The sequence below is a fragment of the Myotis nattereri genome (genome assembly GCF_964212035.1).
Source record: "Myotis nattereri genome assembly, chromosome: 4".
NCBI lineage: Eukaryota > Metazoa > Chordata > Mammalia > Chiroptera > Vespertilionidae > Myotis > Myotis nattereri.
The window spans coordinates 19,397,708-19,424,440 of NC_138079.1; the positions used below are offsets into that span (position 1 = coordinate 19,397,708).

Here is a 26,733-nt window from a genome sequence, read left to right on the forward strand (position 1 = left end):
TACTTAAATAATTAAGCTAATTTCAGATGGTGATTAGTGCTATGAGGAAAAAGAAATCAAGTGCCGTTAAACACAGTGTCAGAAAACTACTCTCAGGCAAAGCTTTAGAGCTGCAATCTCAGAGAAGTGGAGAAAGCAGACCTGGAAATAACATAGGGTAGGATACCCCAGGGAGGCAGAGCAGGGGAGCACAGCCCTTCAGAGCACCCAGGGAGAGCCCAGGTGGCCGCAGCATCCTGCCATGGGAAGGGTGGTATCAAAACAGACCACAGTGGGGGAAGGAAGTCACAGTGCTTTTCAAAGATAAATAAACTTTCTGGGAAGCATCTTGAAAATCAACAAGCAGAACCATATCAAACTAAACAGCTTCTGCCCAGCAAAAGAATCAGTCAGCAAAATTAAAAAGCAATCTATAGAATGGGAGAAAATATCTGCAGATCTATCTTTGATAAGAGATTATTATCCAAAATAGGAAAGACTCATATAACTCAACAACAACAACAAACAAACAAAAAAACGGTTAAAAATGGGAAGAGGAACTGAATAATTTTTTTGCAATGAGGTTATACAAATGGCCACATGCAAAGGTGCACTAAGGTATCACAGGTGTGAGAATGGCTGTCATCATAAAGACAGAGATAGTAGTAAATGTTGGAAGAAAGCTGAGAAGAGGAACACTTGTACACTGTGGGTGGAGAAGAAAATTGGTGCAGCCATTATGAAAAATAGCGTGGAGGTTCCTCACAAAATTAAAATTAGAACTACCTTATGGTCCACAATCCTACTTCTGGACATATATCTAGAGAAAATAAATGTAGTAAAAATAAAAATAAATAAAAACAGAGGCTCATAGAATATCTGTGCCTCCATGTTCATTGCAGCATTATTCTCAATAGCTAAAATATAGAAATATCTTAAGTATCCACCTGTGGATGATTGGATAAAGAAGACTGGACACATAGAATAGAATATTATTCAGTCATGAGGATCAAGGAAATCCTGTCATTTGAACAACAGGATAAAACATTTGCTCATTACTCATCATCTGCTTTAGCATTGCCAGCAATTTAAAGCACATAATCTCACAAAGCACTACTCTTATTACGGACAGGTACTAACATCTTTTTTATATATAAAATGAATTTTTTTTCTTCCTGGAATTCATACCAGCCATTGACAGCCGATTTCTCCAGCAGCACAGAACACGGCTAGTTCGTCTTGTACCTGACAGCTCTCCAGCTTCCTAAAGTCAGGTAGCACCTCCCCCCAGAGCACTTCCCTTTCAAGGTCAAACATTCTGAGTTCTGTCTGCTGACGTTCCATGACTTTTGAAATTAGGCAAGTGAAGTTCACACAGAGTTCTCACGAAGTGTGGCAATGGTTCTCACAAGGAAACCATTGTCTGCAGAATGTTTTTAGTCAAATAATTTTACTACCGATATGCAAAATATTTTAAAATAGCTAATCTGTTTTTTTCATCTTAATACTTGTCTATTCCCCTAACACATTTCCTTCCTTACATTTATCACCATCTATTGTTTTTCTTTTCTTGTTAAGTTCCTATTAGTCCTTGTATGAATGGGGGGTAGGGGGAGAGTAATGATTGTTTTCTGTAGCAAATGCTTTTTTTTTTACTCTTGAAGAGTAAAAAGTTATATCTCTCTCACCAGCACCAACTGAGGTGTGTGAATCCTGTAAGACTTAACTCTGAATTAATATCAAAAAGCATTTTCAAATAATAAAGCACTCTTAAGTATTTATATAGTTACTATAAAATATAAACTCTGGGCAGTGCTTTACTTTTAAATGGGGCTCAAAACACCAACACATTTTTATTTTATTTTATTTTATTTTATTTTATTTTATTTTTCTTTATTGATTAAGGTATTACATATATGTCCTTATCCCCTGGTGTCTGTGTCCATTGGTTAGGCTTATATGCAGGCATACAAGTCCTTTGGTTGATCTCTCCTTCTTATCCCTACCTTCCCTCTGAGGTTTTAGCATCTGATCGATGCTTCTCTGCCCTGGATCTGTTTTTGTTCATCAATTTATGTTGTTCAGTATAATCCACAAATGAGTGAGATCATGTGATATTTGTCTTTCTGTGACTGACTTATTTTGCTTCCAACACATTTTTAAAGTCCAGAAAAAAATTATTATCAGTCAGGATATGGCAGAAGGTTTCATTTAGGACAGAGCCTTAAAGATTATAATTCCTGAAATAAAGGTGATAGTCAAATTTAAAAAGCAAAAATCTCGAGAAAGAGTGATTTCTCTCAGCAACCTTTATCAGACTTCCCTGAACATAAGCTAGGAGAGGTTCTCAGAGCACATACCATCAGAATTGTGAATAAAGGACGAAGGGCGGAGGCGAGTATCTTATGCATGGAACTCCATTCTCACTTAACTGTTTTCATATGAAATCTAGAAATATGTTTAAATACATAAAATAAACACTCATAAACACACATTATTTTTGACAATGAACATGATATTGTAAAGAGTTCCGAAGATAGATGGTCATAAAGGTTGCACAACAATGTCAATGTGCTTAATGCCATTGAATTGTACACATAAAATGGCTTAGATGGTAATTTTATTATGTATATTTTGCCTCAATAAAATTTTTAAAGTTCAGAGAAGTGAAAAATTAAATTTAGATAAATTATATCATAATGTTCTCCCAAGTTGGGGCTCAGATAATTTAGGAAAATACACTATATCACCACATGATACCCATAGTAGCAGTATCTAGTTATCCACGTCAGAGTAGTTTTTGAAATCATTTAGGGAAAGATTTAAATAATTTAAAATAATCTTAAATATAATTTCAGACATACGGTAAGTAATTCATGTTTATTTTCTTCAATTAAATAATTCTATAAACAATTATATGGAGATATTTAACATCTTGATTTCTTACACTAGGTAAAATATTACAATGTATCTTGCTTGATGTTTTATAAATTGTGAATGTTTTTCTAATTAAATGTTAAGTGTAAAAATGTATGTCATATAGCATAACATGTTAATATAATACATATGTAATAGGCTATAAAATTAACAATGTCAATGTTATTTAATATTTTATAGATTTATCTCTATTTGTGAGTTTTAAAAATATTTAATGGTATTTTAAGGCATATAAATGAATATTTGAACACTAATTCAGAAAAAAAATTTCAGTTAATCCAAATAATGTTTGTCACACAACAGTGTCAATAAAGAAATCTTTAAATATTTTTTCTTTATTTTAAATGAAAAATAAATGGTTATATTTATCTCTTCATAAATCTTAGGCACCAGAAGTTTTGATGAGACTCTTTCTTTAAAAATTGTTTTTAACTGCATCTACACTCAAATGTGGAAACTTTTAAGATAATAGTTTCTCATGCATTTTATTTAATAAGAGCAAAAGGAATCATAAAAGAAAGCTATATGGCTGGAACAAATGGAGACTATTTCTGAGAAATTGCAATTATGCTTGATTTTTTATTTACTCTTATTAACCACAAGGTGATAAATTTGACAAGAAGTCTTCTTAATGGTTTCTGTGCATGAAAACTAGTTATCATTTTATTAATGAAGCGTTTCATCATCCACTCTTTTCCTGTCTAGTGGTCTGAGGTATTGTTAGTATCAAGACTTCTGTCTCCAGTGAAAATCAATGCTTCAAAAAATCTATTCCATAGTTTATGCCAGAATTGTTTCATCTTCAGTTCTAAATAATAATCATTATGTAAAAAATAAAAATACACAATTATAAACCATATTATGAATATACTACTTTTCTATGATATAATATTTTCTAAAGACATTAGAATTTATTCGAGGTTGGTTATTAACAAGTAAAGTCAAGGGAATGTAAGTGTTTGACTCATATAATTTGTATCTGTCTAATATTAATTTGACTTTAACAATTATATTTTTATCCATGCAGTCTGTTTAAGTTCATCTTTGTATGATTTTATCTTACATTTTCTTAAAGATAGATATTGGCTCCATCTGTAGTCATGTCCATAATATCAAGCCCTTCATCTTTCTGCTCCCACATTTAATCTGAGTACATAAACTCACCTAGTCTATAGAGTTAATCACTGCAAGCCAGTAACTGTACTCTAATACCTCACCAATCTCTCACCTCTTTTCTCGTTCCTCCATCCCCTCTGTCGCTGAGAAGTGCTTCTTAGAGTTTGTAAAGATGTAAGACACATGTATTGTTCATACTTCTATTCCTATTAGATTACCCATTATGGTACATTTAGAAAAGATAGGTAATTATGTAAGAAAAAATAACCCATCATGCTTCCGCCTGATAAAAGGATGTTTAATATTTTAGATAACTTCCCTTCAATATTTGTTGATATATTTCTCCTATCCAGCATGTAAAACAGTTTCTCTCAAAGCATGGGGACCTCATTTTATTTAAAAACAAATACAAAATATTTCTCACTACCCTCCTGCCCTTTCTAGACTTCCCATAGATTCTTATATATTTGTTTTTGAAAACAATTTAAATGGCTTTATTAAAAATGAGACTGGTTTTAAAAACAGACTAGTTTGGTATTTCCAGTTTTCCAACCCTATCTTTTCCCTACTAGAAGCATAAAACTTTATTAATCCAAGTCCATCATTCATAAACTTTGATGAAAATAGCAATAAAAGCTCCATGATCATACCATATGTCAACAAGGCCCAAACTGAACATGATTGAACCCAGCCAAGAAAACCTGAAATAAAGGTCTGTTTTAGCCAGGATAATAAAAAATTTAAAAAAGCAAGGACTTTTGAAAATGTAAAGTAAATAATACAGAGAATTCTAACTAGCAAATGTGGAGTTGGCACACATATGTAAGAAAGATTTATATTTACACAAAGATTTCTATTCAATCCAAAGGAAATAACTCTGCAGCAGTGAGGTAAGACCCTATTTTCCTTTGCTTGATTGCAGTGCATGCAAACTTTATTGTAGTATTAGAATAGGCAACTTCCCATGCCAAGATTTAATTAAAGTTTAAATATTTGAAGGTGGTAATGTTATTTCTAATAAAAAATTTACCTGTCTTGGGATCAATAGAGAAATAAGGTTGTCCCTGAAGAATGCTGTAAACGACTCGAGCACTGTTTCCATAGGTTGGGTCATCTGCATCCGTGGCCTTGACCTGGAGCACATATGCACCTGGAAAATAAGAAGATAAGACTCTAGCATCTTTATTTGACTGAGGTCAAGGCCATGTATGTTATCTGCTGGGCTTCTTTTGGGGGGAATTTGGCATTACTCTGTGAGCATATGATGTCACTGATAATAATTTAGGCATTATAACCAAAATGTTAGGCAATGATATAGTTTGTGCAAATGATGCATGCTTTAAATATCAATTTTAAAAGTTGTGTCCATTTCCAGTAGCTAGATCATTGAACTAAAAGTCATCACGATAATTTTATTGATTTGTACCCCATAGAGAACATGCCACTGCTTACATGATCTCTTCTGCTTACTACATATGCTTTAATTTCATGATTAGGACATCAATAGAAAAGCTCAAAGGTTTAAAGGCTTATTGAACTTTCAAGGGTGTAAGTAATTTGCAGTTGCAATTTAAAAATCAACAATTACATACCGGCATTAGGGAACCTTTAATTAGGATAGTATTTGAGAAATTGAGGAACCCAAAATAATTGCAAACATAACTGTGAGAGCACCTCTCTGTCTCTAGACTGCATTAACCCAAAGGCTCATTGACATAGAACATTAAAGACAGTCCTAATTATCTGTAGCATTTCTCATTTTTTTGTCACTTGGTCATATTACTTATGTACTAAGAGAAATTGAAGGAAACTTTTTTAGTCTTCTATATTCATAGTCATACTTGAGTCTTTACAAACTTTGTTTGACTTTTTATTAAGTATAGTTGTATACAAACTTATATTGGTTATTTCAGTTTCGAGTGCACAGAATAGTTGTTTGGGATTTTTATACCTTACAGTGTAATCATTCCATTAAATCTAGTAATGATGTGTCACCTTGTAAACTTATTACAATATTATCCATCCCTTCCCTTCTGGTAACCATCCATTTGGTCTCTGCCTCCTACAACTTTTTAAGTGAGTACCTCTTCTTACTGTCCTGTTCAACGCCACTATTCTGACTTGAAATAAAGTAAAAGCAAAAATATCAAACTAGAAGTAAATAAATTAATATGTTGCTAACTAAGGAAGGAAATCTCTACTGAGCATAAAGGAGTAATATGTTCACCCCAAGTTATACAACCAGCAGCACCCCTTTTACCTCTTGGAGGAGTCAAAAGTAACTGCTCAGTTTGGGGAATATAAAATTGCTACTTTCCTTTCAGTTGCTCAGGCTTTTTTTTTTTTTAAAAGAAATATTTTGAAACAATGTCCAAATTTTACAATCAAAGTATTGAAGTGCAGTGATGTTAAAGTAGGCATTAATTCATTGATTCATTCATTTCTTCTTTCAATAAACAAGTGTGAAGTGGAGCACACCATGGTACTACTCTGAACATACAATAAAATATATGTTATGTAATTACTTTGTCAAATGCCATGTCCAGCATGACAGTTTTAGATTCCACTCTTTATTTTTTGGTGGGGGGGGGGGGGGCATCTTGGGTAGTAAAACAACAAACTTGCTAGAAATACATGGAAAATATAAGTGGATTAAAGTGCATCGATGGCCTGTTTGAAATCTTTTATTAATTTCCCTGATGAATATAAATATTCTATTTTTTTTGCTTTTCTTTTTAAAAATTTTTACTTTTATTGTTGAAAGTATTATATATGTCCTCCTTTTCCCCCCTTTGACCCCCCTCCCGGCTTATACATACAAGCATACAAGTTCTTTGGTTAATCTATTCCAACCCACCCACACCCGCCTTTCCTCTGAGATTCAACAGTCTGTTCTACGCTTCTATGTCTCTGGATCTATTTTGATATTCTATTAGTTGAATACATTATTTGCCTTTTCTCATCCCTGCAACTATCTCAGCTGGCTTGCATCTCCACTTATAATTGCAAGGCTGAAAAGCATCCCTAACTTGCTTTTTCCTCCACCTCTTTTTACATAAAGGCATCGGAGTCATTGTCCCATAGCACAAAATCAATCACGGTACTCTCCTTCATTAAAAAAAAATTAAAAATCTAATGGGTTTCTCTTCCTATTAAAAGAAAAATAATCTAAACCCCTTGACATGCTATGGATAGCATGGCATGAATGGGTTTCAATATCCCTCCTAGAGTAGTTTCCAACTGTGCTGCCAGGGAGCTCCTGCAGGGACCACACAGACTTATTGACTGTTTATTTGAAACTCTCATTCCTCTGTGCTCCTGCCCAAGAGACCCTGTTACCTGGAGGACATTCACCTCCAGCTGGAGAAATCCTACTCACCCTTGATGTCCAGCTCCACTGTCTTTTCTAGGAATCCTAGTTTTTCTGCAATAAGTAGAGATATTTCTTCCACCCTCTGTACTCTCGTGAACTGTAAAACCATTTACATCAACAGTCCTTCCACATTTACTCTTTTTATATGTGGTGCCTGTCATGAAGTGAGCCCCGAATAAATGTTTACCGGTTTGATACTTATCGTGCTCATATATACACACAAAGGACACAAATACAATACACACAACACTCTAAATGGGTGATCCAGCAGCTAGTTATGGCCTTTACAGGATTTTAAAACACTAAATTGGGAGTTTAACTTGTCTTGAATTTTCAAATGTATTGATGTTCTCACTTCAGAAAGCAGAACCAAAAATGAGTGACAATGCATTAAAAAACCCCATTGCATAGCCACAATATGCAATGTAAACCCAGGGGATTTAATATAAATACCTTTGTGAATAACATTAACCCTTCACACCGATGAATAAACAGGAAAAGAGAGAGAAATTTCACATGGCATATCATTTCCTTTTTGCTTTTACTTTATGTATACATTGCATTATAAACAAGAAATAAAACACTTAGAGTTAGATAGAGAATCATAAATACGTAGAAATTGCTTCTGAAACAGAATTTGAAAATATATGTACATATTATTACATAAAAAAGGCATCAACAGCAGAGGAATGTAAAGCATAAAGGTCTTTAGAGCCAGGCCACATAGAGTGTATGTGTGAGTGTGTGTGTGTGTGTGTGTGTGTGTGTGTGTGTGTATGAGATTCCACAAAGATATTGGAGGTCTGCTAAAGGAGAATTTAATTATAAAGTAAAACTAAGCATAGATGTACAGCAGGTGAGTTTAGTATTTAAAGTAACTAGGTCCTTTAATCCACTTCACATTAGATTTCACCGCACTGCCCACTTGGCTTTTCCTTCTGAGGATTCTCTTACTGCGTTTGCCCCTGAAAGTTGTAAATGATGCCTCTGACTTCTTTGTCTCACACAAGGGCTGCATATAAGGCATCTACAAGGACGAAGAATACCAATTCCTGAGCCCCCATCAGAAAGTCTAATTTAATTGTTCGGGGTGTGCCAAGTATCAGAACTTTTTACAACCTTGGAAGATAAGTCTAATGAGTACCCAGGCCTGAGAAGCTCAGCCCGATATAATTTCTCTAGAAACTTTCCCCAACAGAAGAGGTTGCATTGCTTGCCATTGTGAAAGCCATCTTTGCTTCTGGAGCCCTAGTGCCTAGGTTTGAATCGTACATCGACCTACATCGACCACTAGCCAAGTGTGTGACCTCAAGCTAATTAGTTAACCTCTGTTTTAGATTCCCCATATGCAAAAATGTGAAAAAAATAGTATCCATTTCAGCAGTATTAAATTAGTTAATATTTTTCAGGAAATTATGCATTTTCCACATCGTATGTGCTATTAAAGTGTATGTAAATAAAATAAATACATATGAACTCACTTTCTCTTCTCCTGCACCACGCATAGGGTGACAACTCCCAAATGTGTGACAATAGCATGATTCCTGTCCTCACATCCCACCCCTCAATGCTCTTATACTGATCTAGACTTTATCTTCTGTATGTTAGAAAATGCAATTTTGAGAACACTTATTTAAAATGTATCAAAATGGAAATGAGACTAGGATGGTTGGATCACTTCCTTAGCGACTCAAGAAAGAAGAGTTTGTGTACTTGTTTTTTGTTAATTTCCTTATTGATTAAGGTATTTCATATGTGTCCTTATCCCCCCATTATACCCCCAAACCCCCCCCCCACCACCACTCATGCCCTCACCCCCCTGTTGTCTGTGTCCATTGGTTAGGCTTATATGCTTGCATACAAGTCCTTTGGTGTATACTTGTTAAATTTGTGTGAAATAACCAGAACTTTTAATGATTAGAAAGAACTTCTGTCATAACAATCTCCTAGAATGGAAGTAATGTCCCCTTCAAATGTACTTCTAGGGTCAGAGCAGGGAACTTGGTTTCTCTCTGAACCCAATTCCGACCCTGTTCAGCCTGGCCTCACAGTGTCCCCCAGCAACCCTAATGCTGTGACAACAACTTATGATTTGTTATTCAGCCCAAGAACCCAAAAGCACTCTAAGGTTATAAAATCTCATCCTAGCTGTGTCCTAAAAATTTTAAACTATACATATTTATACCTTGTGAGTCAACTGTACTTTGATGGATAAGTGAATCCATTTTTATGAGCCTTTTATCTCTCCTTTGTGTGCCAAGAATTCTATACCAGGAACATCAGTACAAATGCTAATGTCTGTTCTCAGTGACACCTACTGAATTCCGATTTCCAGTGATGGTGCAAGTTGCCTCCTTTGTGCCTAGTGTCATTTGAAAATTATTTTCACAGGAAATTCCATAAAACTCATGATGAAAGATACTGGTTTGGAATTCATTCACTCAATGGCTCTAAGCTATAACTCAGTAAACTTTGCTTTTTTTTTTTCTGTGCAGCATTGTATTCTTGAAGGATAAATAAAGCCCGTCTGATTCAAATGCCTCTAAGCAAGGTGTTAAGGATGGTTAATGTGATTAATTAGCTTATCTAATACACACCATACATGCCTAAACTTAATTGTTTTTATTTGATTCGATTATTCTGCCATGGTAAGGGTAAGAAAGATCTTTCTACATATTAATCAACCCAAGAATCCATGCATCCATTCATTCATTCATCTGTCCCATGTACGCATCATCTCTCTCTCACTCTATTTCCATTATCTGTTTATCTAGTTTTAATGGAGGGAAAAATACAAATTGAGTGTATTTGTGTGTGTGTGTGTGTGTGTGTGTGTGTGTGTGTGAGAAAACCAGAAGTCAGAAGTACTGAATCATAGAACCAGCTCTGTAATGAAATATATGATGTTTTAGAAGTTATTTTAATTCTGTAAAGATAATGTGATTTCAGTGGATGGTGTGGTGATTGACCCAAATTAATCCCACCTAAGGTTAAAAAGTGTTTATATACCTATTCATATATCACTATGCCCCTCACACTTCCTTACATATTAGATGAAGCTTAACTCTTTTGAAGGTGTTTGGCTCAAGTCTAAACTAACAAACACAGACTTTTTTCTGGTTAATAATGGTTGATTAGGAAGTGTAAATATAACCCATTCCAAGTTAATAAAACCAGAGATGTTTGCTGAGACCTTCTAAGAAGTGCCCTCTTTCTCTTTTTCTCTGGACACGCGTGTGCAAATGTGTGGAACTTCATTACCTACTGCAACACCTTGGGGGAAAGTGGCTAGAGACAGTCACACACAAGAGGCACAAACTTGGGAATCCCAGGAAAAATAAATGGGAACGCTTGATCAAACCCTAATGAAGCTTAACCCCCAAGGGTTTTGATGATATGAAACCATAAATACCTTTTTTGTGTGAAATTTTATACTTTGATTTAAATGGCCATTTCTGTAACTTTAAATTAACAACATGTTGGCAATTCACTTAAACCCTCTAACCTTCTGTTATTTCTAATCCAAAATGAGAGTATAAATGGTCAGGATCTCATGAAACCCATTTGTGAGTTAATGCATATAAATTGCTTAGTATAATAACTGGCACATAGGGAGCCCATGTGAAATGGTTGTTAAAATTCTTCATCTTTAGAAAAAGGGATAAGATTTCATTGGTTTCCTTCTAATTGCAGTAAATAAGTTGTACAAATTGAAACAATATCCAATCTTAACTATTTCCAAAATAACTTTGTTATTATTGCAGATTAATTGTTTGGTTTCAGGATTTTGAACATCATCACTGCTCTGTCCAAATTCCTCAGTGCTGTGCCATGAATCACTGCCTTCAGTCTGAACTCTTTCAAGATTGTTCATAGTCTGACTGATATCCATAGACATTTTTTTTTTTTTCATTTTAAAATTTAACTCTTCAGCTTCTTCGGAAATCTTCTTCAGGGAAATTTGTTGTATCCACTGCCCAACAAACATGAGAACTTGGACAATGAATTTTTGGTGAACTCTGAGCTTCTCATCTAAGAATTGGAAACATACATCTAAATTCCACAAAAGGTTTGCAAAGTATAAACTAAGTACATAAATCGCCTGCTCTGGTGTCTGCATCTCAGTCTCTTCCCACAACCCAGTCTATCCTTGGGAGGACGACAGACAAGCCCATTCACTGTTACACTTTCACAGAATATTTCCATCAGCCTCTTCCTTTGGTTGAAATCTTGCTTTCCCCCATCCTAGTACTTCCTGTTAGCACAGTGTAGGCCCACAGCTGTATTCCTTCAACTTCCCATTCCTGCTTCTGTTTCTCTGATCTTTCCTGTATGTCTTCTCTGGGAGCATTTAATTGGTCGAAATAAAGCTTCTTCTTCAAGTTGTCTCCAACTGTGGTTGGTTTCCCCAGCTTCATTTGTTCTCAGCTCTCCCCTTGTTTTCAGTGATCACCATTTCTTAGTGATCTTTACACACCCCTTTTCACACACCTCAACTTTTGTCTCTCACTCTGTATGCCCGACTCTACAACCTCACTCATATGCTCCCTTGGCATTAGGGTCTAATTAGGATCTACTGAGGCCAGTCTTTAATTTGGGCTGCAGTTCACTTTGGTGAAGGAGAGCATTTCTGATATCCATAACAGAACATACAAAGAGCAGGATAGGAATGAACTATATTTCCCAATAGTTTAAATCACTAAAATACTAGTTAACTAGAATAAGGTACACTCAATTTCTTAGTTACATTAGTTACATTCTAGACTTTTTTTAATCACTTAGGGTTGACACCTTGTCCCATCTCTATTGAATATACATTGATAAATTACGTTTGTCCTCTTCATTCTGTCACTATTTTCTTTTAAAATTTTACTACTTCCACCTGGAGTTTAGAGTTATAATATTTAATAATCCCCTGGTTGCCTGTCATAATCAACTACCATCCGCCCTGTATACTTTTAGCAACATTTGTCTTTCAAAAATGCAAGCGCCCTCATTAATGCTTTCTTTGTGAATCTGTCCCTACCTACATGTCCAGGTTCACCTATTGCCACGCTTTTTGTCTACTACTCTCTTCTGCCTCGATAGAGTATTACTTCCCTAAGACATCCTGCTCTTTGTATGTTGTTATGGATATCAGAAATGCTCTCCTTCACCAAAGTGAACTGCAGCCCAAATTAAAGACTGGCCTCAGTAGATCCTCTTCCAGAACGTCATTTCCATATGTTCAAAGAGCATCTTGTTTCACATCTCGCGTGTTTCCACTGGGCAGCAAGCACAGCACACAGAAAAAAAAGACTGCTTACAGTTCTCTTTGGAATCCCTGTACCCACTGCGGAGCTTGGTATACAAAAGTACTTAACACATGTCTCTTGAGTAAGGTAAATTTATAAAAAACAATGAGTTTAGCTTAAGTATTTTTGATTAATCAATGTTAAAGGTTTATCATGAAGCTTTATGATGTATTTTGACTCAGGCGAAAAGCTCAGCATCCCATCCTGTCAACAGTATGACAGTGATGCTGCTCTGCTGTCTGTTACAGAAATCAAAGGAGCAGCTTCAAATCCTTGAGAACACTCAGTGCCATTGGCAAAGAGTACAATAAATCAATTACTAGCATATTGGCAACCCTGACACATCAAGCCCTGTGAAGTCTACAGAAGAGTGTACAATTCTACTCTCAGTTCCAAGGAAGGAGACAAACTTTTGTAAAATCAAGGGCTACCTTGAGGTCATATCTCTGGAAAATTTATTATAAGACAGCCTAGAACTTTTTTTTATAGCAGTTCACTGGAAGGAAGTGGCATTGATTATTGATTCATTCATAAATTCAGAGACATGATTATGCCACTTGGTGCTGCAATATTTGCAAAAGTGCTCACAGATCCACATGTATAATGATAGAAAGCACATACAACTAAGATTTAATAATAACTGTAGCCATTATTGTTGAATAATCTTAGCCAATCGAGAATGTGTGTTGTTTGTGTTTCAGGACTGTGATTTAATATTAAGGTTTTGTTCCTTTTATGTTGCTGTGTTAAATGCTGTAGTGATTGAGACTGAGGTTTGGTTTTAATAATTGTTACACACAAAAAAGGACTTGGAAATCTACTTGTTTTGCCAGATTCATTGTAACCCAATTTATCAGGGCAGAACTGTGTTGTAGCTAACAAAATTCCATTACTAGATTTTATATGCTTTCTAATCCAAATTCTCCCAATTGATTAACTAATGATATAATAGTTAAGCAACACAATCTGATCTTAGTTTTTCATCTCTAAAATGGGCATTTTTGAATAAAAACTTTAGGTCCCACTATATGAAAATATTTTTTGATTCTAGACAAAAGACCCTGCTTAGTGTGATAATCGATGAAATTAAACATTGATGCAATTTTCAACTTTATTTCACTTTACATAAGTTTCTATCAAATGTTTACTTTATATGTTTCTATCTTGATTTTAATTTAAAAAATGATCACTCTTATGGTGATGTACATTTTCACTTATAAAAATACATTAAAAGTTATTTTCTGTGTATGTGGCAGAAGTTATTTGTTTGGGGAGCCTTGTAATCATTGCATCATGGGCTGTGAACATGTTACAGGTTTGGCAAGAGTTTAACTGTCTTTGCCCATGAAGCAAGGAGCCAGAACTGTGGCTATCAGATCCATGACTCAATTACCTCTGGTCATGTATTGTGATATGATAACATCAGTATTTTATTAATATCAATATTTATGTGACCAAATGTAATATGAAAGGAATAGAAAGTTCTTGGGTAGGATTTTCATACATTTGTACTGATTTAATTGAATAATTTTATTTTTTTATTTTTCTAAACTTGACAATATCTGTGACTTTCCATTTATGTTTCTATTGTGCTCCAACTTTATCTCCCCACTTAGAATTTCTTCCTGATAATAATGCTTTGAATCTCCTTCATTTCCCCATTATTTTACCCCTTACTGAGTGCAAATTATAGACACTATTTAGTATGATAGATAAAATATTTCAACATGACTTTTATAATTATTTAATATAGATGGAAAACTAAATGCATAACCAAAATAAAATAAATTTACTAATATGAATAGGTAGCTGAAGGAAAAATTCATTCCACTGTGATAGACCAGTTAATATTTCTCTACCAGTAAATGTGTATCTTATTTAGAATATAAGCAATGCATTTTTTTTTAAATTCTCACCAGAGGATATTTTTCTATTGATTTTCAGAGAGAGTGGAAGTGCCGGGGTCCTGCCCCAGCAGGTCCAGGGGTCCCCAAAGGTGTGGATGGAGTCAGCGAAGAAGGAATGACACGGAGGCAGTGTTCGGTTGATCAGCAGCCTAGCCAGGATCTCCAGCCAGGATCTCCAGCCAAGTTCTGGTCTGGATCTCCAGAGAGGTTCTGCTGTTTATTGTCTTGTTACATCCGTATTTATCCCAGTTGATTTTAATCCTGTCAATTTCTATTACAAAGGTTAGGGCGTTTCTTATCTCCATTCCAGGGAGTAAAGATTATGTAGCTTAAGCATGATTGTTTGTAGTTAAAGTGATTAACTACCCGCCTGGCACTTAGTTAAGGAGTTTCATCCCCTCCCTGACTTCAGGGAAAAATTCCTACCTGGGGAAACAACCTTTCTAGGAGAGGCATCCCCTCCCTGACTTCAGGGAAAAATTCCTACCTGGGGAAACAACCTTTCTCGGAGAGGTGACCTTGGTTAAAACACACAGCGCTAAGGGGAGCAAACATATTAAGAACAGTATGTTATATACGCCAGGTCCCTTGAAACATATGCTGTGCAGATGTTTCTTTCCTGCAGCGACTGTGTCAAGCAGCAAGGATGGACCGGCTTCCGGCATGGAAGAGAGAGGGAAAGAGAGAGAAATATTGATGTGAGAGAAACAAATCAATTGGTTGCCCCCTGCATGTGCCCCGACCAGGGCCCAGGCTGGGGAGGAGCCTGAAACCCAGATACCTGCCCTTGACCGGAATCGAACCTGGAACCCTTTGCTCCCCAGGCCAATGCTCTATCCACAGAGCCAAACTGGCTAGGGCAGCAATGCCTATTAATAATAAATGTAACTAAATTGAAACCATTCTATTCATAAAAATTATAAACTGCTTTTTGAAAATTTAACAATATAGAATGATAAGCATTCAGCTTTTAAATATTAGTGGGTGACATACTTTTAATAAATATACAACTATTTCCAAATAAATAATTATACTATTTTTAAAGCCAATCCATTATTAATGGTCATCTAGTTTATGTTATTAATTACTATTACAAACAAAAAGATATATATCCTTGTGCCGGAAGCCAGTCCATCCTTGCTGCTTGACACAGTCGCTGCAGGAAAGAAACATCTGCACAGCATATGTTTCAAGGGACCTGGCGTATATAGCATACTGTTCTTAATATGTTTGCTCCCCTTAGCGCTGTGTGTTTTAACCAAGGTCACCTCTCCGAGAAAGGTTGTTTCCCCAGGTAGGAACTTTTCCCTGAAGTCAGGGAGGGGATGCCTCTCCTAGAAAGGTTGTTTCCCCAGGTAGGAATTTTTCCCTGAAGTTAGGGAGGGGATGAAACTCCTTAACTAAGTGCCAGGCGGGTAGTTAATCACTTCAACTATAAACAATCATGCTTAAGCTACATAATCTTTACTCCCTGGAATGGAGATAAGAAACGCCCTAACCTTTGTAATAGAAATTGACAGGATTAAAATCAACTGGTATAAATACAGATGTAACAAAACAATAAACAGCAGAACCTCTCTGGAGATCCAGACCAGAACTTGGCTGGAGATCCTGGCTAGGCTGCTGATCAACTGGACGCTGTCTCCCTGTCATTCCTTCTTCGCCGACTCCGTCTACGCCTTTGGGAACCCCTGCACCTGCTGGGGTTATACCCCAGCATCTGGCGCCCGAACAGGGTTCCCTTAGGTAAGTCCCCCCGTACTTGGGACGGATAGGACTGCACCATAGGGTGCTGCAGACCCCCCCCCCCCCCCCCCGATAGAGGATATGTAGGGTAAGCGGGTAGTTAGTAAAGAACTTAGATTGACAAGATGGGTCATACTGAGTCTAAAGAAAAAAGACTCTGTATTAATCTTTTAACGCATATGCTTACTAGCAGAATTGGAGTTGAGGTTTTTCCCAGTGAGACAGAAAGTTTTATAGAAGAAGTATGTCAATGGCTTCCAGAGGATGGAACTGTTAATTTAAAAACTTGGGTTGAAGTAGGAAAGCAATTAAAGAAACACCATGAATCTGAGAAGGTCCTGCCATGTTACTTTTCCCTCTGGGATTCAATCTGTGACACCTTGGCACCAGAGGCAAAAACCGTTGAACTTTCTCAAAATTTAAATCGTCCCTCGGCTCCACCCAGAGAGGACACATCATCATTGTCTTCAGCTCAATCTAAAAGCAATTTAGCTATGCCTACTGATCGGGAGGAGAATAAATATCATAAACATGACCATTGGTCCTTTCCAGTCAGTAGAGAGGAGAGTGGCCCTCCCATTCAAAACAGGCTCCCCAAATTAGAAAGGAAGCCTAAACCAGGTCCTGTGGCTCCTATGAGCTCCATGTCTAAATTTCAAAGGGCGATAAGAGAAGCTGAAGCTAATGGAGATCTTGAATTCCCACTCTGCTTCCCAGTTACATATGAGAATGAGTCTGGTGGGAATAGAAACCCCACCTTGGAGCCTATACCTTACAAAGTACTTAAAGAGTTAAAATTGGCCTGCTCTGAATATGGACCTCTAGCTCCTTACACACAAACCTTGGTAGAAACCCTAGCCAGAAAATGGATGACTCCTTATGATTGGTCACAGGTTTGTAAATCCTGTCTCTCAGGAGGCGATTACTTATTATGGAAAACTGAATATGATGATCTTGCTAAGAAAGCTGTAGCCACTAGGGAAAAAACCAGAAAAGGAATAACCCTAGACATGATATTAGGAGAAGGTGATTTTAACACGGCTGAGGAGCAAATGAATATGCCCACAGAGGCACTTACCAAAGTAACCAGTTGTGCAGTAAGTGCCTGCAAATCCCTACCTTATACAGCAGGAAAAACCACCACCCTTACAGAGGTTAAACAGAAGGTCGAGGAACCATATCAGGATTTCCTTTCTCGCCTCATGCAGGCAGTCAAGAGAGTAATCAATAACAAAGAGGCAGCCGATATCCTAATCAAACAACTGGCTTTTGAAAATGCTAATAATACCTGTCAGGCTTTATTAAGGCCGATTCGCAGAACAGGAACTATAAATGATTTTATAAAACAGTGTGCTGATGTAAGTCCAGCATTTATACAGGGTGTAGCTATAGCTGCAGCTCTCAAAGGGGAGACATACCCTCAATATGTACAGGCTATAGGACAAGCCAGCAATACTACAGGTAGTAAAAGAAATATGAACTGCTACTCTTGTGGCTTATCTGGGCACTTTAGCAGAGAATGCCCAAATAAAAATAATAATAATACTCAGGCCAGATGGCAAGCTCCTCGACAGCCTGGAAATACATTAGGGAATAATATTAATCCTCCAAAAACCGTTTGTCCCCGATGTCAGAAAGGATTCCATTGGGCAAAGGAATGTAGATCAAAATACCATAGAAATGGTCGGCCTTTAAACTCTACAAATAGCTCCCAAGGAGGTTATATCCCATCACCTCAATCGGGAAACTTGAGAAGGGGCCAGCCCCAGGCCCCTGCAATAATAGGGGCATCAACCTTCAACCCCTTTGCAAATTTCGATCAGTCAGTGACCTCTTCAGGGCAACCCCAGGCAGTGCAGGATTGGACCTCCACTCAACCACCCATGCAGTACTAACCCCAGACTCGCCAGTAGCAGCCATTCCTACAGGAGTGTCTGGGCCACTGCCTGAGGGAACTGTAGGTTTAATATTAGGACGGAGCTCCACCTCGTTACAGGGGATCTTAGTCATCCCAGGAGTTGTTGATGCAGACTACACAGGAGAAATACAGATTTTACTTTCCCCACCCACCACAACTATACAGATTCAGCCCAACCAGAGAATTGCCCAATTAATCCTGTTACCAAAACATAAAATAGGGACAGCTGTTACCCAGGAAGCTAGAGGCGCCGGAGGCTTTGGATCTAGTGATGCAGCATTTTGGATACAAGAAATCCATGCTACTAGACCTACAAAAATTTTACAAATTCAGGGAAAACCAATTGAAGGTCTATTGGATACAGGAGCAGATGTTTCCTGCATAGCAGGGAAGGATTGGCCCTCTTCATGGCCCACGCACACTACCTCCACTTCCCTAGTAGGACTAGGCAAGGCATCTAATGTAAAAAAGAGTTCTCAGATTTTAACTTGGGCTGATGAAGATCAACATTCAGGAACATTCTGTCCCTATGTAATTACAACTATCCCCTTTACATTATGGGGAAGAGATATCTTATCTCAAATGAGAGTTCTATTATATAGCCCTAGCGGTGTTTGATTTACTCCTGTTACAAAATGTTACAAGAAAATGAGTTTAAATATTCCTCTCCTCATCATGTTCTACAACATGCTCAATTTGTAATTCATATACTAAATGTAGATTCTGAGGGAAATTCCCCGATGTACAGGCATTGGAACCCTGATCTAACTAAACCTAAAGCCCTTGTCTAATGGAGAGACTTGCTTACAGGAGCCTGGAAGGGACCTGATGTACTTTTAACCTGGGGGAGAGGATATGCTTGTATATTTCCACAGGACGCAGACTCACCTGTGTGGATTCCAGACCGTCTAGTCCGACCTTATGTCTCACCACCCGCCATCTCTGCCTCATCATAGCACACCTGACCAGTGCCCGTCTGCAGCAGATGTGCAGCCCTGAGCTGGAACAATCTGTCCATTGGGAGGATCACATGTGCCTCCTTTTTTTCTTTCCACATGTCCCAGCTTTGCCCCACATCTCCTTCCCTTTTTCCTTTTTTTAAAATCTAACTACTTGTTTGCTGGTTCTTTGGCCTTTCTCCTTCTTTCCTGAACACAGCCTCTTCTAGAATCTCCCTACCCTACTGTTCCAGCAAGGGCACCTCCCTTTTATGCCGTGACTAGGGATGCTTGGTATATGCCCCATACATGGAGTTGTCTTGTGCCAACAGCCTGACATCCTGGGCTGAGAAAGCCCTGTTCCAGGACTCTCCTTTGTCCTGTATTGGCACCTTTTACCCTTGTGCCAAGAGGTACCCTCTTCTTACAATCCAATTGCCCATAGCTGTTGCCTAAGCTCTCTGTTCATGCTGAGGTTGAAGCCTCATGGTGGCTGGTACCATGGATCTGTCTCTGGCCCAATGGCATAAGCTGGGCCCTCTCTAGAGAAGAAACCTGAGTTCCCTATGATCAATGCCAGAGCCCCGCCAGCAGGCGAGGGAATCCAAAGGCAGTTGCTGGGCATGGAGGCCAGAGGGACATAGGCTATCAAGGAGACAAAACCGAACCTCACATCACCCTACTTGGCCCAGAGATGGCTGGTAGTCAACGACGGGTAAGACTCCACAGGTTGGGGCAACCTAAGACAGGCACAGTCGGGGGCCAGTAGGAGAGAACTTGGGGTTCAACAGAGGTGGGGCACAGATCCTCACCCCCCCAATGGTTCAGGGGCTTGAACACTCGCCCCTTCTGAGGAAGGTCTCCTGTCCCCATGGCTGCTTCCTGCTTCCCATGCCCAGCTCAGATCGGGACCCAGGTAAAGACAGAGACTGGCTGACAGCAGCTGCCCTCTCACTGCAACAGGCCTTGTTTCCCATTTCTACCTGGGACCACAGGGAAAGGGGAAGCTGAAGGAAAGGGCTGTGTCAGGATGCTGCCTTCTTCCCTTTCTTCTCCCTCTTTTTTCTAAACACTTCCATGCCTTGTAGTTCTTTTGCTTTCTCTTCTTTTTCTTCTACCCTCCATTTTCCATATCAGCTGGATCCAGAGGGCACAGCTTACTCCTCCTCGGACATCGACACCACCATCAACCACGGCCCTGATGGACCCTTTGATGCAGCCCTTCAACTTGCTGATGCTTTGGGAAGCCTGTCACCAGTGACGCTGCCCGCTAGCCAGACCAACAAAGACAATCAAACCAACAACTTGAGGACAGCTGAAATCCCTTGACTGAAGAGGCTGGCAACCTTCTACAGGAATGGGGCTCCATCAACTATGTTTATAGCTATGCTCACTATCATTGCTTGCCACTCTTCTTCCGAGACTTAAATGGCCCAATCTGAGAGGTGGCCACTGATTTGCATGCGTGATCATTTAAAAAATAAAAAAGGGGGAATTTGCCGGAAGCCGGTCCATCCTTGCTGCTTGACACAGTCGCTGCAGGAAAGAAACATCTGCACAGCATATGTTTCAAGGGACCTGGCGTATATAGCATACTGTTCTTAATATGTTTGCTCCCCTTAGCGCTGTGTGTTTTAACCAAGGTCACCTCTCCGAGAAAGGTTGTTTCCCCAGGTAGGAATTTTTCCCTGAAGTTAGGGAGGGGATGAAACTCCTTAACTAAGTGCCAGGCGGGTAGTTAATCACTTCAACTATAAACAGTCATGCTTAAGCTACATAATCTTTACTCCCTGGAATGGAGATAAGAAACGCCCTAACCTTTGTAATAGAAATTGACAGGATTAAAATCAACTGGTATAAATACAGATGTAACAAAACAATAAACAGCAGAACCTCTCTGGAGATCCAGACCAGAACTTGGCTGGAGATCCTGGCTAGGCTGCTGATCAACTGGACGCTGTCTCCCTGTCATTCCTTCTTTGCCGACTCCGTCTACGCCTTTGGGAACCCCTGGACCTGCTGGGGTTGGACCCCGGCATCCTTGCATATACAAATTGATTAATATTAGATGATTAATTTATTTCTAAATAAGCATTACAGATTTAAATAACGAAACATATTTGTTTAAATATTTCCGATAGGAAATAAATATATTTAAGATACTACTCTCATATTTTTAATTAGGAAATGAAAATCTCAGCATACTTTGTTGTTCATAAAGTTTTTATATTTTATTTATTAAAATAGTTTTTCAATAAATGAAAGAGAAAAATGATACCAGAATTTTTTAAAAGTGGAATTGGATCATTGAAAGTACTTGTGGCCGAAACCGGTTTGGCTCAGTGGATAGAGCGTCAGCCTGCGGACTGAAAGGTCACAGGTTCGATTCCGGTCAAGGGCATATACCTGGGTTGCGGGCACATTCCCAGTAGGAGATGTGCAGGAGGCAGCTGATCGGTGTATCTCTCACATCGATGTTTCTAACTATCTCTCTCCTTTCCTCTCTGTAAAAACAAATCAATAAAATATATTAAAAAAAAAAAAGTACTTGTGGTCTTAATTTCTGAACCACAAAAAGGATAAGGGATATTTCCTTTTAAATATTATTATAATGTTCCCCAAAAAATAGTGGGGAGAGGGAGGGTCCCTGGCTCACTGCAGAGGAATATTGCAATTCTGATCAGGAGCCCCACCACTCTCAGAACACATTCCTGGCCTGTCACCACGGGTTTTAGAAAAGCTGCGGCTCCTTGCACCTGGGAGAGACAGTGTCTTTGTGGGGCTTATCTTTTGGAAGAAAAATATTACCCATAATATGCTCTGAAGCTCGACTCTGAAGCTGCTTTTACAGAGGTAATGTGAACAAAATATTTTACCTAAAAAAGCTTCTGCTCAGTCTGTGCTTCCACATGTGTGCAGACTTGATAACACATGTCATCACACAATCACGAAGGCGTATTCTCCTGTCTTTTGCATTCTAGACATCAAAAAGATGTGTTTTTTTCTATTTTCTCACACTCTGCTATAGGAAGTAATCATATCCATTAAAGCAATACCACTGTTTCAGTACATGTGATGGAGAACAGCTGCCTTTGCCTAAACTCCTTTTTGTGCTAATATCAGAGGCCAGAGCTGCCTTTCTTAGCATATCAGTTACTCCACACTGGCCAGATTTGACTTTTATTGCCTATGGAATGAGGTGAAGTATCAGAGGCAGTCTAAGATACCAACCATTATAATACAAGCTCCATTTGACCAACAAAATATAAATCTCAAAGCTTCATTCAATGTTTCAGGAGATAGGAGAAGGAAATTTAAATAACTGACACCTAAATGAATTAACTCCAGTAATAATGTTGCATTTTTCCCTTTGCCAAATTATAGTATACTCTCACATGTACTTGTGTGTATGCATGTATTATGTGTATTTTTTTATATTTCAAGAGCTAAACAACTAGTTTATTTTACTTAATTGTTAATATTTGTTTTCCTCACTCATCTCCCCATCCCAGGTACATCATCTAGCACTGCAATCACCACAAATATTTAATGAATGGTTGCTTAAAATAACTGAATACTGTGTGTTTTTTCTTTTATGAATGGAAGTCCTAAATAGATGTATAGAGTCAATTATGTGGTGTAATAGTTAATGGAGATAAGAAGAGTAAAGGAAACTGCAGTCTTTCAGATAATTATTTGATTAAGAAATAATTTTAATTGGTATGCTTCTCATGCGCTTTTACTACACTAACTTACTTTGGGATTCACGCTCAGTGTGGGGAGATAAAAATAGTTATGTGTTTTACATTTGTTCATTTGAATTAGCATGTTACGAAATATAGACCTGTTCCACACCCATTAAAGCACAGTTTTAGAGATAGAGTGACTCTACATCTGTAGGCGTTGTAGAAGAGGCGTACATAAAGTAAGAGAATGCTGGTGATTTTATAGTTGAAAAGTCGGATAGCTCAGTAAAGCTCATTTAAAAAAGAAACTGCACCAAATATACAAGGCCATTTTCAAGTTTAGCTTATAAAATAAATGTAAGTAGTGCTATTTAGGGGAAAATGTAAAAAAAAAGCAAAAACAGAACTTAAAGTCATTAAAAAATTAGTATAGTTTCATATTAAAGAAACACAACAAAATGAGGAAGCAACTTGAAAATGACAAAAATCTGAGTTTTGACCCATCTTCATAGAAGGTAGACTAGAATTTCAATAAGTGATGGCATAAAGTTCAAAAACTATGAAATGTGTCTATATCTAAAATACTTTCCCTCCAAAATGACTCACCAGCTATATCTTTCATATATCATAATGATAATTCATAGTTCTATATCAAACATGTCTCCATTCATTTTAGGGTAGATAACATCAGATGAAGTAGAACTAAGAGAAGACTATGAGTTCTGGAAAAATGCATCCTTAGGTATTGGATACTATGTTCCAGTTCCCTTTATACATTGAAAACAAAGTTAATTTACAAATGTGGACGTTTAAGGCACAGGCCTATTTTTGGGAATTCAATAAGAAATATTAACATTGGGCCCTTCATAGATTCAGGCTTTTTGAGCTAGAAGTTTCTTACGATAAAATCTCTTTTTAGCACTTTCAATTTTTGAAATGAGGAAAACAGCCAAAGAATGTCATTGAATTACACCCCAATGTGCCTTATTACTATGAGTGTTGGGGGACAAAACTAAATCTCTTTATTCTTGATCAATGTTTTTTTCTCTAATATCTTTATTGCAACAACATTTAAAAAATAATTTACTTATTATTAACTTCTTAGAGAAAGGAAAGGGGAGAGAGAGAGAGTGGTCTGCTGTACCACTTATCTATATATTTATTGGCTTATTCTTGTATGTGCTCTGCCCGGTATCAAATCTGCAACATTGACATAATGGGATGACACTCTAATCAACTGAGCTACTCGGCCAGGGCTCCATCAACATTTCTTAAACAGGCAAATCATGAAGGCAGGTGGACAATGTGGCTAGTGAGGCAAGCACAATGGCAATTAGTGATGTTTGCCTCCTTTCCTGTTGGTTCTTTTTATAAAATAACACTCCGCAAGCCTCTCCACGGACTACACGATAATTAGTGGTCAATTGTTGGATTAAGTCATCTATATTTGGATGTGGCCAAAGTAGCTAAATTTATCTTATGTCAGACAGTAAAAGTTTTCTTCAAACCAATCAATATTCCATAACTAGTTTCTATTTATACTTAATTCTTCTTGCTAAATGTACCTTATTAATTATTTGGAAATGAGGAAAGAGTATGTGGATGGATCAAATCAAAACTTTAAAGGAAGACAGGAGGAAAAGTCAAATGCAAATAAGTTGATCTTTTAGTCTCCTATCCTTATTCATAGAATAACTGAAAAATACAAAACTACCAAAATATTAAATAACTATGAGTAAACCTGAAAACATCTTGAAAAAAAATCAACATAAAATTTCTGTTATTTCAAAGGAAATTTCCACAAAATATGAACTGAAATGTTGCTTAATGAGGGAAAAAATACCCTAAAAGACACACACACACACACACACACACACACACACACACACCTGTAAATAAGCCCCATTGGAAGACATTGTCATTTTCAATGACCCCTCAACTGATGGTCAGAGATTTTCTCTGTAAATCTGATGGAGAGACATTTTTACTATCCATCCAGGAGTTGACATTCATTGGTCCGAAATATTGGCTGCATATGACTCTGGACATCTAGAAAGCTTCTGGCATTCTCAAGCTTATGTTATCAATCTCTTTTATATTTTGCTAACAAAAAGATCTCCCAAGTGATGCCTTCTGTTACTGAAGAGAAATGAGGCACAGAATGTCATTATGTTGAATGAAAATTTACTGACAAAGCCGATCTGAAGTTCCTAGGGACAGAATCATTAGCCAATCCTAAATGCCTCAAAGTTTCTGAGTTACCCAAAACTAAAGCTGACAGAGAGAATTGTCAGGTATTTTTTTCATTGTATTTAAGACAAGTCTGAAACAATCATTGAAACACCAACATATTATGTTAGTTATGAATACATATTCTGCAATAAAAATGTTGTTTATAAAATATCACAAATATTTCTAGCATAATTTATAAGGTAAAAACTCAGCATTACAAAAACACTTATCAGAACATTTAAAAATAAGTGTAAACATGGCTCACCTAGATCTCATCATTTGCAATGCATTAGACTATATATCCCATTATTCTGACCCTAATCAAATAATTCCAAAAGATTGACTTTTTGAGTACTTATATACCATTATTAAATTATAGAACACAACATCATTAAAATGGTAAAGAAAACTGGATAGGTTATATGCTACTTAATGTTTATAATAGCTTTGATATTTTTATTAAAGTCATCAGAAAATTGACATGTTCTTTCTTAATGACACGTGTGACCTAATGTATTAAAAGTACTGGTTCAAATATTCAACAACTTCTTAAATCATCAGAATTAATCAATTGGTTGGTTTATTGTGAGAAGAAATTATAGAAGTAATCCATACTTGTGATATGAAATACATATTAATATTTGAAGAAACAATTTGAAGAAGGAAAAAATAAATTTGGTAAGTGAAAAGGCTACCATACAACTTGGCTTTCTCATGGGAACGCAAACAAAAAATATTGGATCTCAGAGATGAGAACAGGAAAAGGCATTTCTGTGGCTTAACCTCACCAGCCTTTCTCCCACTATTTGTCTTGTTTTGCAGGAAAACTTTACTTCTCAGTTCCCGCTTCCCTTTATACCTCTATGATTTAATTTATACTCTTCACCTGGGGGTTCGTCTCTCTTACGCTTTTATATTTGCTGTAAATTTATCCTTGACATCTAAATTTAAGTATCATAACTGATAACCAGAATGGTGAGCTGAGGGTTTTTTCCCAGGGTCGTGTCTAGTGATGCTGAAGAATGAGATCTGCAGACCAGAAGATTTAAGCAAAGTGTGGAAAATTTACCACAAACAGATTCAGACTCCCCACGGGGATGGGAGGGGGGGCAATAATGGGCTCCCTATGAAGCCTTATACTATAGGAGTAAATATTGGCTACAAGCCTGCTCTATAGCTACCTGTGTTGCCACCTGATTGATTCCCTCATTCTTCTTGCCTAGCAACGGACCTGAACTTTCTCTGTTCCTATGCCTCAGTTCACCTTGTTGCTGCAGGCCCTCCTTTGGTGTCCCGTGCCTCCCACTTTGTGTTCAAAAGCATTCTCTAATTTCTGCATGGTTGGTTTCTGTGGTAAGGCTTGCTCAAACTGCCTTGTCTGCTATGTTCCATCTGCCTGTGTTTCCCACTGGAGCCCTGCCCTGCATGCCTGCATCAAGCTAACTCTCAAAGCCACCATAGATGTATCTGTGACCTTTCTGGCTAGAGTGAATTTCTCCTCCCTGGTACTTCCACAGCACTCTTTACTTACATTAAATTATTTATTGCACATGACCGTGCTTTACAGATCTTAATGTACAGAGTTAGCTTCACTCCTGGCTTGTACA

At 37.5% G+C, this 26,733-nt stretch overlaps 1 protein-coding gene across 3 annotated transcripts in view; it reads right to left on the minus strand.

The window, feature by feature from the left end:
• Positions 1-26,733, minus strand: part of CDH12 (cadherin 12) — a 728,469-nt gene that overhangs the window by 57,008 nt on the left and 644,728 nt on the right. For all 3 annotated transcript variants that reach the window (XM_081088630.1, XM_081088631.1, XM_081088632.1), the window contains one exon: positions 5,063-5,182. In XM_081088630.1, the coding sequence (XP_080944756.1) occupies positions 5,063-5,182 (120 nt within the window). The remainder of the gene's footprint in view (positions 1-5,062; positions 5,183-26,733) is intronic.